The 16,496-nt window shown below is 41.7% G+C and overlaps 1 protein-coding gene across 4 annotated transcripts in view; it reads right to left on the reverse strand.

Moving 5' to 3' along the window:
* Positions 1–16,496, reverse strand: part of POC5 (POC5 centriolar protein) — a 189,089-nt gene that overhangs the window by 146,851 nt on the left and 25,742 nt on the right. For all 4 annotated transcript variants that reach the window (XM_029575225.1, XM_029575207.1, XM_029575232.1 and 1 more), the window contains one exon: positions 4,106–4,250. In XM_029575225.1, the coding sequence (XP_029431085.1) occupies positions 4,106–4,250 (145 nt within the window). The remainder of the gene's footprint in view (positions 1–4,105; positions 4,251–16,496) is intronic.

The raw sequence follows: 16,496 nt of genomic DNA on the forward strand, positions 1-16,496 counted from the left end.
AATTAGCTCAAAGTGCTTTTCTGCTCAAATGGAGCATCAGCCTCATGTATGCTTTTCCACCGATACTGTTAATTGCCAAGACAGTGCAGAAAATACTACAAAATCAAGCTCGTCTGATTTTCAGTGCCATTGTAATCCAAGGAAATATGGTTTGCATATCTTGTACAGCTTTCTAAAAGTCCTCCTATACATCTGGGGACAGACCCTGAATTGTTAACTGAAGACAAAGTTACTATTTTTCATCTGAATCTTCTAACTCATCTTTATTGCTTAGATACTGAATGCTTGATAACTGAAGATCTCTCTTTACCAAAGGAAATTTGAAGACATCATAGTTTTACTCAGAAACTAGGAAAGCCTACAGTTTCAAATAAAAAAGATTTTCTAGATGATGTCAACAGAATGCTTTCGACCCATTTTCTTGCGAATCCAAAAAATTACTGATCTACTTGGTTTCTTCTCTGAGTTGGGCCTTGATACATCCTCCCTGAGTACATCTGAATGCCATAGCAGCTTACCATGTAACAGCAGATGATAAACCCATCTCAACTCATCCATTGGTTTCAAAATTTATGAAAGGCTTATGGCATATTAAACCCCCATTACAGAAACCTCTGGCTCCATGGAACCTCAGTGTTGTCCTCTCTCAATTGATAAGCTGATCTTCAAACCATTAGAGCCTGCTTCTCTCAAATTCTTAGAATAAAGAACCCAAATTGTATAACATGTGACAAAATCCAATTAATATATGACCTGTGTGACTGTGGTCACACATTCAGCAATCTCAAATGGTCTATAATTGAACACGTACGCTCATCGTGGAGAGGGGGAGATCGGGTCAGTATTTTGAATATGAAAGAGAATGCTTGGATCTATCGTCTTAACACATTGGAACCTTTTGGACTTAATGATAAAATTGAATGGCTCACACTCATTTAAACACAATACAAACGTGTCCTTACTGCGTTCAGTGACGTCAACAGCATTGGCTGACACGTCATTTGTAGATCTCGAAGGGATTCCCTTTAAATATGGCGTCTCTGTCGGCATTCTCACGCCAATAAAAGGAGCAGTTGTCCTGCCGCTGAGAGCAGTCGTTACCTGCACAGTGAGTAGCTCTATTTTTCACGTCTCCAGTTAGCAGTGTATTCATTAGAGCATTTCCCCACATGGCTGTCAGTCACTCTGTTCAGAACGATAGCGATTTAAAGCATCCATATCCCTAGTCATTCCGGGATTTTTGATAGTTTACAGCGGAGCTCTTCAGAACGCAGTGATAGCATAACAGTTCACTTCTGAGAAAGAAATCAACTCTTTATGGAACTGTGCCGCCACCACACGTATGTATCGAGTCCTACTGTTAAGTGACCAAGTTAAGTGAAATTTTCAATAACTAAAGGATGTCTTTACCACATTCTCTGTACAGATATACAGCGTTCCACGCGTCTATCTTGACAACATTCAGCCCTTGAAGAAGGAGCCTCCGCTCCGAAACATCTAGGTGTCGGCTGTACAAGATTGACCATAGAACAGCATAAGATAAGTGATTAAAAGGCTTTATTACTTTGGACAGATTCGATGCAAAATCAACTTTTTCAATATGTGAAAGTGGAAGTGGACATATCAAGCAATACAGAGTTACAAGAGATCCAGGTACCTAATGATTTTTGAAGTCCAAATTAATGGCTCACAGACACGATAGCTAAATCATTTTTAGCATCGTATGAAGGTACACTTGGTCTCATACAGACATCTCTCAAATTCTTGACATGGAAAGCGGTATTTCTTGTGGCCGTAACCTCAGCTAGAAGAGTCAGCAAACTCCAAGTTCTTGTTCACTACCCACCATATATGCAATTATTTCACAATAGGATGATGCTATGCACACACCTGAAATTTCTCCCAAAAGTTGTCTCAATTTTCCATCTCAATCAGTCCATCATTCTGTCTACTTTCTTTCCAAAGTCATATGTGCATGAAGGTGAAAAAAACCTTCATTCTCTGGATTGCAAAGAGCCTTGGACTACTACAAGAAAAGAACTCAGCTTCATCGCCATAACTTTGCAGCTATTTGTATCACATGATCCTACAGACTTGGCATAGCAGAAACAAAACACACATTGCCCAACTGGATATCTGACTGCATTCAGCACTTCTGTGTGTCAGCAGGCCTACAAATTACAGACATTATTTCTTGAGTTATAATCCACCTTTAGGTTAAGAGCACATCAAGTAAGAGCTATGGTATCTTCCATTGCTGATCTCCGAGATGTACCTCTCTAAGACATCTGAAAAACTGCTACTTAGTTGTCAGTACGCACCTTTACATTCCATTACTGTTTGGACAATCTCTCAAGAGTTTACAGTAGAATTAGACAGGCAAGTTTGTGTTACCTCTTCTTGAAGTGTTTTACTCTCCATGGAGGAGTCTGGGTTGCTTTACTCTCCATGGAGGAGTCTGGGTTGCTTACTCAGTAAACACTCTGCTGCAACCCTCGCTTTGGAATCCCTCACAAGACTTAATTCGATCTGCTTATCGATGGAACAAGCAAGTTTGCTTACCATAAACTGTTTTTTATAGATAGCAGAATGAGTTAGCCATGTTAAATAACCACCCACCTTTCTGAGACTCGACTACCTAGCTGTAATTAGCTCCGATATAGACTGAGAAGGTTAATGAGGCAACACCTGCACAGGAATTCCCACACATGATCAGTAGAGCTAAAAGCTCTACTAGCTAGGAGAGACAAATCTGTTCAGTGGCGCCAGATGTCATCCACATCATGGCTAATTCATTCTATCTATCAAAAACACAGTTTATGGTAGGCAAACTTACTATCTTTCCCCTCTGAAACCAGTAAGAAAACTTCAGAAAAGGCCATGCCTTGAAGGGAAGAGGAGGAGGAGAAGAAACAGAGCAAACTTCTGAGGAGTCTTCTAGCAATGTTCTTGTCAATTATACTTCCTGAGCAGACTATCCATCAAAACTAACTGCTGAGGAGTGTAAATTAAACAGGCAACTACCTTAAGCTTGCAAATCTCTCACATTTATTTCCAGAAACAGGATGAGCAGAGGTCCAGGCTATTTTTAGCTCTGTCATCATTGGCTAGGTTTAATCATTACAGATTTAGATAAAAAGCCAAATGTGATCTTACCTCATTCAACATGCATTTCAAGAAGTTTAAAAGATGACAGATTGTAGCAACAGACTGTCATTTCTTCTTCAAGGAAGGAAACTTAGTGAACATTTGCCCCAGTTTAGACTGATTCTCAGCTCAGAGTAAATAAAGACTTTTTAGCTAGGCTTGCAAAAATTATGAACATTTTACAATATTTTTAGTCTAAGTGGAATTGAACTTCCCACAAATTCCTGCTCATATACACTGCATGAGTGTCAACATTCATTTACACATACCTCATGCCAAGTTTAAATCTAAATTGGAAGCAAGCTGGGAATCCTATTCTTCTTGGCTTAAAACATGTGTCTACAGTCAAACCAAAACTCTCATTAACTAGGGTAACATCCTCAAACTGCCCCAGCTGCAGAGACTTACTGCTTATATAGAGCCCAGCAGGGTGCAGAAAATTCTCCCTGCCCCAATTACAAATGGTAATGGTTCCCTGTAGGGTGCCTCCACTCATGGCAATCTGACAGAACAAGAGGGATAACAAGGAAGAGAATAGTGAGAAATGACAGAGTTGAAAAGAGAAAGAGTGGGAATAAGAAAGAAAAGCAGATGAGGAGAGAGATTTAGGAAGAGAAAAAAAGGTGGCTATGCTAACAGAGCTTTCAGCTATACTAAAGATTTTTGAATGGTTTGGCGTCTGCTGATTTGATTAGAGACTGAGAATCTCAGTGGATACATTTGGCAACAAACTACTAGCATAGGCTTTATAAATACAAAATGCAATAAAATGAGCAACACAGATGTTGAAATTGCTAAAAATCATTCTCAACTAATAAAAGTGGAACTTGTCAGTAATCTGATTTTACTATTCTGGATTTTAGACATTTTCAATTAAATATATCCATAAACTGTGACATTTTAGAAAATAATTGTAGAAACCTTAAATTGAAAGACTTTCATACACATTTTCCTTTACCTGCAGCCTGAGGCTGATCATCATTCATTACACCTGAAAACTTGCCATCCTTTGGCTGTTCCACAGTAAGCTGAGTTTGCCTTAGGACATTCTGTTCAAACTTTGGGGTCACTACAGCATAACGAAGCAGCTCTTCATACTCATCCTGTCACAAAAGAACCACAAATGATGAATTATAAAATTAAAAGGCATGTATTTTTCAAACCTGAAAAGAAGTGAGGAAGCGACAACTGCATTTTAAGAAGCACATTAACATTCTCAGTTCTTTCGTAAACCATGCTGAAACACTCCAGTAAAGAGCAATAAACCTGAAAAGAAATATTACAGTTTTTTTTCCATCCTATTTTTATGGCTTTTGCCTCTGAAACCCTGTTTGTTCTTATCAGGAAGCTGATTGGGTACTACAGGGTCCCTGAAAGACCCAAGAGGGGAATAAAATGACACCTGAAACCGAATGGTTACCCCAAATTATACAGGATTTCTTTTAAAATAAACATATTTAACTTTTAGGATTGCAAGGCATAAGAAAAGTCATCACCACACATAAAACAGAGCATTTCAAACTAATCAGTACTTGAGATGACTATGTTGAAATGCTAACTTAAGAGAAGTTTCCCCATAGATAAGTAGGCTGAATTAGCCATACTCTCTGGGAGCGCCCCCCCCCCCCCCCCCGGCGGCTCAATGCGGTAACTTCTCTTAGAATGTGAAAGACGTGCTCCTGCATGCCTGTATGGTACCATCCCGCACGTCTGCCTGCATCGCCTCAGTTTTTGCTTTCCTGCACATCAACGGTCGTGGGTTCTTCTGTGCCTTTCCTATTTTATAGTCGTCCCCCCCCCCCCCACCCCACCTTTCTTCATCTAGGCGAACCCCCAACAGCATTTTTCAGTGCTATCATGACCCCTAAAGCCAAGGCAGTAAAATCATGTCCATCACTGAATGACATGCGGTCTGCTATTGCTGCCTAGGGCCAGAGCACCACCAGGTATCCTGTCAGGAGTGTGGCAGGATGTCCCCTCAGGCCCAGCATCAGCAGGCTAGTAGAATTGCAGAACTAAAAAATTCACAGAATTTGCACTCCTATGCCCCCTCCCAGCGATCAGCACACGCTTCGCCAGGACGGGAGCCCAAAAGGGCCAGATCACCAGAGACGAGTGTCCTCCTTGCAACCTGAAGAGGGATTCCGTTTTGTTAGGAACTGGGGAACCTTTTGGGGAAGGGGGAGGCTCTTCCGAAGGGATGGGCTCCACCTTAACCAGGGTGGAACCAGACTGCTGGTGCTAACCTTTAAAAAGGAGATAGAGCAGCTTTTAAAACTAGAACAAAGGGGAAAGCAGACAGTCGCTCAGCAGCACATGGTTCGGAGAGAGGTATCTTCAAAGGATACTAATGATGCATTAGAATTAGGGCATCCCGACAGTGAGGATCCAATAATAAGAAAAGTAGCCCAAGTGTCTGTAACTAAAAACTCACCTGAGCTAAAAAATTCTAACTTATCCCTATCAATTAAAAAGCAGAATGAAAATACAAACAAAAAACAAACTTTGAAATGTTTGTATGCTAATGCCAGAAGTCTAAGAAGTAAGATGGGAGAATTAGACTGCTGGCGCTAACCTTTAAAAAGGAGATAGAGCAGCTTTTAAACTAGAACAAAGGGAAAAGCAGACAGTCGCTCAGCAACGCATGGTCCGAAGGGAAATATCTTCAAAGGAAACTAATGACGCATTAGAATTGGGGCATCCCGACAGTTAGGTTCCAATAACAAGAAAAGTAGTCCAAGTGCCTGTAACTTAAAAACTTACCTGAGCTAAAAAATTCTAAATTAACCCTATCAGTTAAAAAGCAGAATGAAAATACAAACAAAAAACAAACTTAGCAATGTTTGTATGCTAATGCCAGAAGTCTAAGAAGTAAGAAGGGAGAATTAGAGTGTATAGCAGTAAGTGATGACAGACTTAATTGGCATCTCAGAGACATGGTGGAAGGAGGATAACCAATGGAACAATGCTATACCAGGGTACAAATTATATTGCAATGACAGAGAGGAGCACCCGGGAGGCTGTATGGCGCTTTAAGTCCGGGATGGCATAGAGTCCAACAGGATAAACATCCTGCATGAGACTAAATGCACAATCGAATCTTTATGAGTAAAAATCCCTTGTTTGTTAGGGAAGACTATAGTGATGGGAGTATGCTACTGTCCACCTGACCAAGATGGTGAGATGAACAGTGAAATGCTAATAGAAATTAGGGAAGCTAACCAAATTGGTAGTGCGGTAGTAAGGGGAGATTTCAATTACCCCAATATTGACTGGGTAAATGTATCATCGGGACATGCTAGAGAGAGAAAGTTCCTGGATGGAATAAATGACAGTTTTATGGAGCAATCGGTTCAGGAACCAATGAGAGAGGGAGCAATTTTAGATCTAATTCTCAGTGGAGCACAGGATTTGGTGAGAGAGGTAACAGTGGTAGGGCCGCTTGGCAATAGTGATCATAATATGATCAAATTTGAATTAATGACTGGAATGGGGACAGTAAGCATATCCACGGCTCTCGTGCTAAACTTTCAAAAGGGAAACTGATAAAATGAGAAAAATAGCTAGAAAAAAAACCTGAAAGGAGCAGCTACAAAATGTAAAAAGTGTGCAAGAGGCATGGTCATTGTTAAAAAATACCATCCTAAAAGCACAGTCCAGATGTATTCCATACATTAAGAAAGGTGGAAGGAAGGCAAAATGATTAGAGGCATGGTTAAAAGGTGAGGTGATAGAAGCTATTTTAGCCAAAAGATATTCATTCAAAAATTGGAAGAAGGATCCTGTTATGTCAATCAGTCGCAGACGGCTGCAACCGAGTATACTTACTTCTCGCACCGCTCTCCTGCCCTCCTGCTCGCAGCGCAGGCCAGTCTCCACCGCCGCGTTCCCCGGGACTTCTCATGGTGGCTTGGACGCAACCGCCACCCACATCGACTTGGGGCCTTCCTAGGCACACACAGGCGCCACTAGGCCCTCCTTTTGAAGCCTCTTTGGCGGGAACCTCAGGGGTGCCCCCAATTGATGATGTCATCGGACCTGGATACTTAAGCTCCACCTTCGCCCACAGCTAGCCGACTTGGCAACAAGTTCCATAGTCTCTTCAGCTCCTGCCTTCATGTTCCTGTGGCAACACTATCGGAATCCTTGGATTTGGACTCTGTCTGGTACCCGCTCCTCAGGGGCCAGTGTGCACACTCTATGGGGACTTATTCTCCTGGCCTTTCCCACTCCTCGGACTGGCCCTGCGCCTCCTAGGTCATAACCTGCAAGGCTCCCCGCTCCTCGGAGCTGCCCCTGGAACATCTCTGCAACTCGGGAGTTCTACCTCAGGGCTTCCCCGCTCCTTGGGGCTGCGCCTACGTGTTACTCAAGAGACTGTCGGTACTTCCCCGCTCTTCGGGGCAGTGCTCTCATGCTACACTGTGACTGTCAGTGCCCCCACGCTCCTCGGGGGTCGTACCTACGTGCTACACAGAGACTGTCAGAGCTTGCCGCTCCTCTAGGTTGTGCATACGTCACCAGTGGAGACCTGACTCAGGCTTCCCTGCTCCACGGGTTGGCCTAGGTCATTACATCATCACCCTCTACGCTGTGCAACTCTGCCCCTCGGGGTTGCCTCTCCGGAGTACCTCCTGCATGGCCAGTCTCGCACCTCCCGCTCTGCGACCTGTCTGGCACCTTCCCCTTCGGGGTCTCTGCCCAGGTATTGTCTCCAGCTTGCCTCCCTACTGGGGTATTCTCCTAGCTCCTCGGAACCTCTCCATAGCTTCGCCCAGAGCTCCCCGCTGTGCCTGACCTCACCTCCCGACGGTGTAGACCTGTAGGGCTCCTCCCCACAGGTGGCAACAACTCCCATCTCGGGCCAAGGGTTAACATACCCACAAATCATAACAGATCCAACAGAAGAAAACAAGATAATGCATAAGCGTTGGCAAGTTAAATATAAGACAGGCTAAGAGAGAATTTGAAAAGAAGTTGGCCGTAGAGGCAAAAACTCACAGTAAAAACTTTTTAAAATATATACGAAACAGAAAGCCTGTGAGGGAGTCAGCTGGACCGTTAGATGATCGAGGGGTTAAAGGGGCACTTACAGAAGATAAGGCCATCGAGGAAAGATTAAATGATTTCTTTGCTTCGGTGTTTACTGAAGAGGATGTTGGGGAGATACCCATATCATTGTACCTGAAGACTGGAGGATAGCTAATGTAACACCAATATTTTAAAAAGGCTCCAGGGGCAATCCTGGAAACTACAGACCAGTTAGCCTGACTTCAGTGCCAGGAAAAATAGTGGAAAGTGTTCTAAATATCAACATCACAGAACATATAGAAAGACATAGTTTAATGAACAAAGTCATTCCTCACAAATCTGCTTCACTTTTTTGAAGGAGTTAATAAACATGTAGATAAAGGTGAACCGGTAGATGTAGTGTATTTGGATTTTCAGAAGGCGTTTGACAAAGTTCCTCATGAGAGGCTTCTAGGAAAAGTAAAAAGTCATGGGATAGGTAGTGATGTCCTTTCGTGGATTACAAACTGGCTAAAAGACAGGAGACAGAGAGTAGGATTAAATGGACAATTTTCTCAGTGGAAGGGAGTAGGCAGTGAAGTGCCTCAGGGATCAGTATTGGGACCCATACTTTTCAATATATTTATAAATGATCTGGAAAGAAATACTACAAGTGAGGTAATCAAATCTGCAGATGATACAAAATTATTCAGAGTAGTTAAATCACAAGCGAACTGTGATAAATTGCAGGAAGACCTTGTGAGACTGGAAAATTGGGAATCCAAATTGCAGATGAAATTTAATGTGGATAAGTGCAAGGTGATGCATATAGGGAAAAATAACCCATGCTATAGTTACACAATGTTAGGGTCCATATTAGGCGCTACCACCCAAGAAAGAGATTTAGGCGCCATAGTGGATAACACATTGAAATCGTCGGTTCAGTGTGCTGCGGCAGTCAAAAAATCAAACAGAATGTTGGGAATTATTAGAAAGGGAATGGTGAATAAAACGGAAAATGTCATAATGTCTCTGTATCGCTCCATGGTGAGACCACACCTTGAATACTGTGTACAATTCTGGTCGCTGCATCTCAAACAAGATATAGTTGTGATGGAGAGGGTACAGAGAAGGGTGACGAAAATGATAAAGGGGATGGAACAGCTCCCTTATAAGAAAAGACTAACGAGGTTAGGACTTTTCAGCTTGAAGAAGAGACGGCTGAGGGGGGATATGATAGAGGTGTTTAAAATCATGAGAGGTCTAGAACAGGTAAATGTGAATCGGTTATTTACTCTTTCGGATAACAGAAGGACTAGGGGGCACTCCATGAAGTTAGCATGTGGCACATTTAAAACTAATCGGAGAAAGTTCTTTTTCACTCAATGCACAATTAAACTCTGGAATTTGTTGCCAGGGGATGTGGTTAGTGCAGTTAGTGTGAGCTGGGTTTAAAAAAGGATTGGATAAGTTCTTAAGTTGACTTGGAAAATAGTCACTGCTATTACTAGCAGCAGTAACACGGGATAGACAGTCTTTGGGAACTTGCCAGGTTCTTATGGCCTGCATTGGCCACTGTTGGAGACAAGATGCTGGGCTTGATGGACCCTTGGGCTGACCTAATTCCCCGTCAACTGTCCCTTCATGTCCATTGCTTCAGATTTGGTAAAATTCAATTTCAGCCCTAAAAAGCTACCATATTGCACTATAGTTGCCATTACCACTGGCAGTGTGCAGCAGACCTCTGCAAGAACCATCAGGATATCGTCAGCAAACATCATCAATTTTAATTTGTGCTGCCTTTGACTCTCTAATCCTGTTTTAGTTTAAGAATAAGAGGCTCCAGCATAAGAGTAAAGTGCAATGGGGATATCGGGCTGCCTGGTGCCTCATCCTAATACAGAAGTTTGATAGCAGTCCATTTGCACAAATGTATGCTGTTTACCATATAACAATTTTATGCCATCATATATTGGACCGGAAAAGCTAAATTCTAACAGAGGAACATCTAGAAATTCCCACGAAACTGTCAAAGGCTTTCTCTGCATCAAAACTTACTGCTATTGGATCCTTATATACAAACCACTTACACGACTCTAATGCTAGCATCAACTTCCTGATATTCACCGATGATGACCTCTTTCCATACACAAAGCCTGCCTGCTTTGGGGATATTAAACTAGGCATAACTAACAAGCCTATTCGCAATAATGTTTGTATATATATCTATATATATATCTATATATATATCTATATATATATCTATATATATCTATCTATATATCTATCTATATCTATATCTATATCTATATCTATATATATATATATATATATATTGCAAACCTTCCCATCATTGCCAAGATCATAGAAAGAATAGTCAACAAACAACTCTCCGAATTCTTGTACTATAACAATATCCTCTCTCCAGCTCAACTTGGATTTCGTAAAGCTAGAAACACGGAATCCCTCCTTATTTCTCTTTCAGACAACATCCTCATGAACCTAGAAAAGAAACAGCCCTGCCTGCTCATCCTCCTAGACTTATCGGCCGCATTCGACACAGTGAACCATCAGTGTCTCATTGAAAGGCTAGCGGAGATCGGCATCAATAATATTGCCCTAAACTGGTTCAAATCCTTCCTTCAAAATAGGCATTACAGAGTCAAGATTAACAGCATAGAATCCCCCCTTTCATCTCTACCCTAGGAGTTCCACAAGGATCATCGTTATCCCTGACTCTATTCAACATCTATCTTCTCCCTCTTTGCAAACTTCTTTCCGAGCTGAAACTTACCCACTACATATATGCAGACGATGTCCAAATCCTGATACCAATCACCGACTCGCTGCAAAAAACCATCCTCCATTGGAACGCCTGTCTTATCCACATTAACAACCTCCTCTCAAAGCTCAATTTGTTACTCAACACAGACAAGACAGAGTTCCTACTTATCACACAAGATGGTAGCTTACCGCTAAACAACCTGCAACTTTCAGTGTGCCCTTCTTTCTCACCTAAGGTCAGGAACCTCGGGGTAATCTTGGTCAGCCAAATGACCTTCACAGGCTTCATCAACAACACGGTAAAAGAGCGTTACTTTAAACTCCAAGTTCTAAAAAGGCTAAGACCCCTCCTCCATTTCCACGATTTCAGGTCAGTCCTACAATCCATCATTTTCTCAAAAATTGACCATTGCAATGCACTTCTTCACGGCCTGCCTGATATCTCACTCAAGCCCCTCCAGTTGCTACAGAACGCAACTGCTAGGATTCTCACAAAATCCAACAAGAGGGATCATATTACTCCAATTTTAAAGAAATTACACTGGCTCCCAATTAAGTTTAGAATCCTTCACAAACTATTAACAGTCACTCACAAGGCCATACACAACATCACACCACTGGATCTTACAATACCTTTGCAACTCCACACCTCCACCCGTCCTCTAAGACTGGCCCAGAGAGGCACTCTGCAAGCACCTACCATCAAGACTTCCTTCAGAAAAAGAGCTATGTCTGCTTCGGACCCCAAGCAATGGAACCTGCTTCCTCCCGAACTAAGACTTGAACAATGTCCAATCACCTTCAAGAAGAGACTTAAGACTTTGTTGTTTGACCAAGCTTTCCCATAACCACTCCTTTCCGCCATGGTTTCAGTCCATATCATCATGTTACTGTCTCCATAAGGGGGTTAGCATAGTACCTCCCAATATAAGTTCCCAGCTTTCGCCCAAGTTATGTCTACCCATGTTTCTATACCTGCTTTCACCCTAGTTATGTTATCCAGGTTTCTCTACCCTGTTCTATGTAAGACAAGACTGCGTCACTGTTGTTTTTTTGCTGGTTGTAATGTAAACCATAGTGATAATTAATCCTGTTAATTGAACCTCGGTATATAAAAGCTATAAATAAATAAATAAATATCTTGATTGAGGAGTGAGATTGGTCTATATAAAGAAGTATTGTATGATCTTTGCCTGGTTTAGGAAGAACTGTTATTGCTGCTACCTTCACAGTTTTTGCCATCTTCCCTTCGTTAATCATATAGTCAATCATTTCTCTTAGAGGTGGAACCAGCTGACCCATTAATTTTGGACAAGCTCCTAGAGGAAAAATCCATAAACAATTAAGGTGAGCTTGCAATCCTGCCGGGTACTGATGACATGACCTGGATTGGCCACTGTTGGAAACAGGATACTGGGGGCTTGATGGACCTTTGGTCTGACCCTGTATTGCAAGTCCTATGTTCTTATGATCTAACTTTATAGTAAGTGGCTGGTAGTACATCTCAACCGGGGTGACTTGTAATTTTGTAGTTCTCAAATAACTTGATCCACTTCTTGTGCATTTATTTGGGAATCCAGCCTTTCCATAACTTCAGCTGATACTTTTAGAATCGGCAGGCCTGATAGGAATTGTCCTCTATTTCCAACATTGGCTAGTTCTGCTGTGTACAGCTTTTGATAAACTCATTAAATATTTGTTCAGTTCCTTCCATAATGGTCACCAGTTCTTTCTCATTTTTAATTCCACCTATAAAATTTGATGCTCTGAGTTTTTGCAAGATTCGCTTATGTGTAAATGAAAATAGAGAACCACCTGCTTTTTGGTGCAATAATTCGTTCAGTAAATTTTGTGTGGATTTATATTTCATTATCCACTCCTCTGTATGCAATCTATTTTTTTTCTTTTCTTTTCTTTTTTTTTTTTTTTTTAATAAGCCAGTTGTTTCTCCAAGTCCAGTATGTCCTGATACAACCATTCCTGCTATCGCATGACTTATAATTTCACCTCTAATAACTGCTTTAGAGGTTTCCCAGAATAATATTGGGGTTTTTTTTTTATGTTGAGCACTATCAGATTCAAATTGCTTCCATTTAATCTGCAAAAATATTTGAAACTTTAGGTCTTTACTCAGCCATAGTGGCAATCTGCCAATTAGAGACTTGGCCACTACCCAGTGGTTTAGAAAAAACACACAACTGGACAATGATCTGAAATTAGATTTACAATCTCAGCCTTTATACCTGATTAGTTCCTCAGAAACCAGTATATAATCTGTTCTTTACTGCGATGGGTGTGCTCTCACATAGCGGTTGATTTTAAAAGAAGCATGTGCACATGGATGTGACTTTTATAATATGCGCGCATTGGCATGCACATATTATAAAAATACGATTCCCGCACACACATGCGTGCTGGATTTTAATGTGTGTGCACATGTGCAGGCTAGTTAGGACTTGCACGTGTGGGGGGGGGGGGAGAGGAATAAAAAAAAACCAAAACCGTGGCGATGTGATCAGGTCTAGACCAGTTCCCTCCCAGTCCTCTCCAATTGAGTAGTCTGGGAGGGAACTTTCTTACCCGCTTTCCTACTCTGTCTCTCTTTTCCTTTCTACTCCCCGACTCCTAAAACCCCTTTCCCTACCTTCCCCGGGACAGGGCCTAATGGCTGCCATCCCGACTGGCCCTCTCCCCACCCCTTTTCGATGGTCTGGTACTTCTGCGCATATTGGGGGTTATGCGCGTGGCCAAGCCCTTTCTAAAATGTCCTCTGTGTGCGCACAGCACAGCCTAGCGCATAACCCCCAGTATTTGCGCACAGAGGCAATCGAAATTTGTGCGATACATGTGTAGAATCCCTCTCCTCCGAGTGGAGAACTCTTCAGATATCTATTAGGGCTAGACTATCATATAAAAATGGCACCCCTATTGTCCCAACCCAACCTTCTAATTTTGGATCCTAAAGTTGGATCAGCTTCACAATTGAGATCACCTCCCATTATTATGGGGGTTGGTCCAAATTCCACAATAAGTGTTGCCAATCTGACAAAGAAAGTGTGGTCATATTGATTAGGGGAATATACTAAAGCCAACATAACCACTGTTCTAAAAATAGCTGCGCTTTTATAAGAACAAACATTCCTTCTTTGTCTGCTTTGATCTGCTCCATCTTAAATGCCACATTTTTATGCAGAAATCTACCCCATTTATTTTAGAAGTGCCAATTGCATTGAATATTTGATTATACTGCCTTTTTCTCAATTTTTGTGTTCCTAATCTTTCATGTGGATTTCTTGCAGAAATATCACATTACTTTTTAACCTGTTCATATGAGACACCACTTTTTTTTTTTTTTTATTGGGAAGCCTAGCCCAACCACATTCCAAGTCACATTTAATGGGTGTTCCCATTCACATATAATTGCATTGGTTTGCCTGTCCTCTCTTTCTTCCAGTCATACTTTTGCACCCTAGCCTGCACAGTGAGATCCATATTCCATAGTGACTCTCTCGCTACATAACTTGCTTCAATTTAGTAATTTTGCCACCTATAAACTCACGTCTGAATCCTGTACCCTTACCACCCAAAACATTCCCCCCCTTCCACCCTCCTCCCCTCCCTGCCCATTTCCCCACTCCCATCCCAACATAAGGAAATCATCTCTCTCCCCAATTGAAACACTTTGTAATTTGATTGGGTGCCATCTCCTGCTCAGTAACCATACACCCAGTAAATTTTCAAACTGAAACAGGTGGCACTATTTTGCAATATATAGCTATGAATGTGTTTTAATAACTATTCTGAAGAACCAAACCAGTTTAAGTTTGTAGTCCTTAATTGTTATCACTTTAATCCATGAAAGCTTTTAATGCAAGCAACCAGGCTGATTCGCAAAGCTCTAGTCAGGGACTGCATTGTCTAAATTGTTGCTGAAATCTGAAACCTGCTTGCCATCCACGTGCAGACTTGCATTGTAAATCGAACAATTCAAGAAACTAACCCAAATGTCAGGTGATGGCTGAGAATGTCCATTAAAAGCTGCAAAAACATAACTCATAGTGGGGCAGATTTTCAAAGGCTACGCGCGTAACATATGCACGTAACCTGAAGAAATCTGCCCCTGCACGCGCCAAGCCTATTTTGCATAGGCTCGGCTGTGAGCACAAGCCCCGGGACGCGTGTATGTCCTGGGGCTTGCAAAAAGGGGCGGTTCGGGGGCGTGACCAGGGGGGCGTGATGTCGGTTCAGGGGCGTGACCAGGGGGCGTGATGTCGGCTCGGGGCGTGGCCAAGTGCCCCGACACAGCGGCCTTTTCTAAAATCTGCCCCATAGAGTATTCACAGAGTACACTCATAAAAGGCTTAATCACCCTGGCCAACATTATACAGCAATCATTCAGTACTGCGCAGTGAAACTTCTTGAAAGATAACATTTTCGTGACGCTTTCGCCTCTGCCCCAGTCACCTGCATCCATCAGGCTGCAGAATACACATTTAATATGTATGTCTACTTTCAATAACTTCAATTAAAGCAACCCAACTAAATTTTTTTTTGCTGCTCCTACCATATCAAAGGCTTGTACTGATCCAGCATACTATACGTTAAGTCTTGCAGGAAACTTGCTTCTGCGCCAGCAGCGAAAACAGCAGGGCAAATTCTCTGAGCTTGGTAGATACATTAAAAGAATAATCATGAAAGATCTTAATTCGCTGATTTTGATAATATGTCCCCTTTTTTGTGGTATGCTTGTAATATACTTTGCGCACATAATTAAGAATGTTGTCTATCACAATTCTTGGTTGCAATTTGCCATCTCTTTTTACCCCCACACAATGAGATCTTTCAAAAATTGTCCTGCAGTTCCATTATGCTTAAAGCATCTGGAAGCCACATGGACAATACAGTAGCCAAATTCCTCTCCTCAACTATCTCTGACAGCCCCATAAATTGCAAGTTATTTTGCCTTTATTTTCAAGGTCATCAACCTTCTCCTCTTGAACCAGTACCAGTTTTTCCAGTGTGTGCACTTTGTAAGAGCAACCATTTCATCCTCCATTATGGAGACTCGGCCCACCACCTGATCTAATCTTGAGTCAAACTGACAATGAATTTGTTTTCTTTTTAATTCTGTTTGGATATAGCATTTAGTTTGCCATTTAGCACAGGAACCACCACTGATAACTCATTTACTGTGGATTCACTGAGAGAGTGCATGATATTTTCTTTGCCGGCTCCCATTTTGTTTGCACTAATTCTGGGTTTTTCTTTTTTGCCTATCTTAGTAGGTATTCCTTCTAGAGATTTTTGCATGTATTGATCAATAGACACTCTCTCAGGCTGTGCATTTATCTTCCATGCAAAAGCCTCATATTAAATGAATTAGAGAAGATTACTGGGGTTGGTACCCGTCGCCTAAGAAGAGATGTCCTTCTGGCTTCACTGCATCATGTGACTGTCTTCTTGTTTTTTTTTTGTTGTTGTTTTTTTTTTAAAGAGTAATTTTATGTTAGAAAATAGTTCTTAAACTGGCTAGTTACCTCCTTAAAATGAGCCAC

The sequence above is a fragment of the Rhinatrema bivittatum genome, chromosome 1, assembly GCF_901001135.1.
Source record: "Rhinatrema bivittatum chromosome 1, aRhiBiv1.1, whole genome shotgun sequence".
NCBI classification, from domain to species: Eukaryota; Metazoa; Chordata; class Amphibia; order Gymnophiona; family Rhinatrematidae; genus Rhinatrema; species Rhinatrema bivittatum.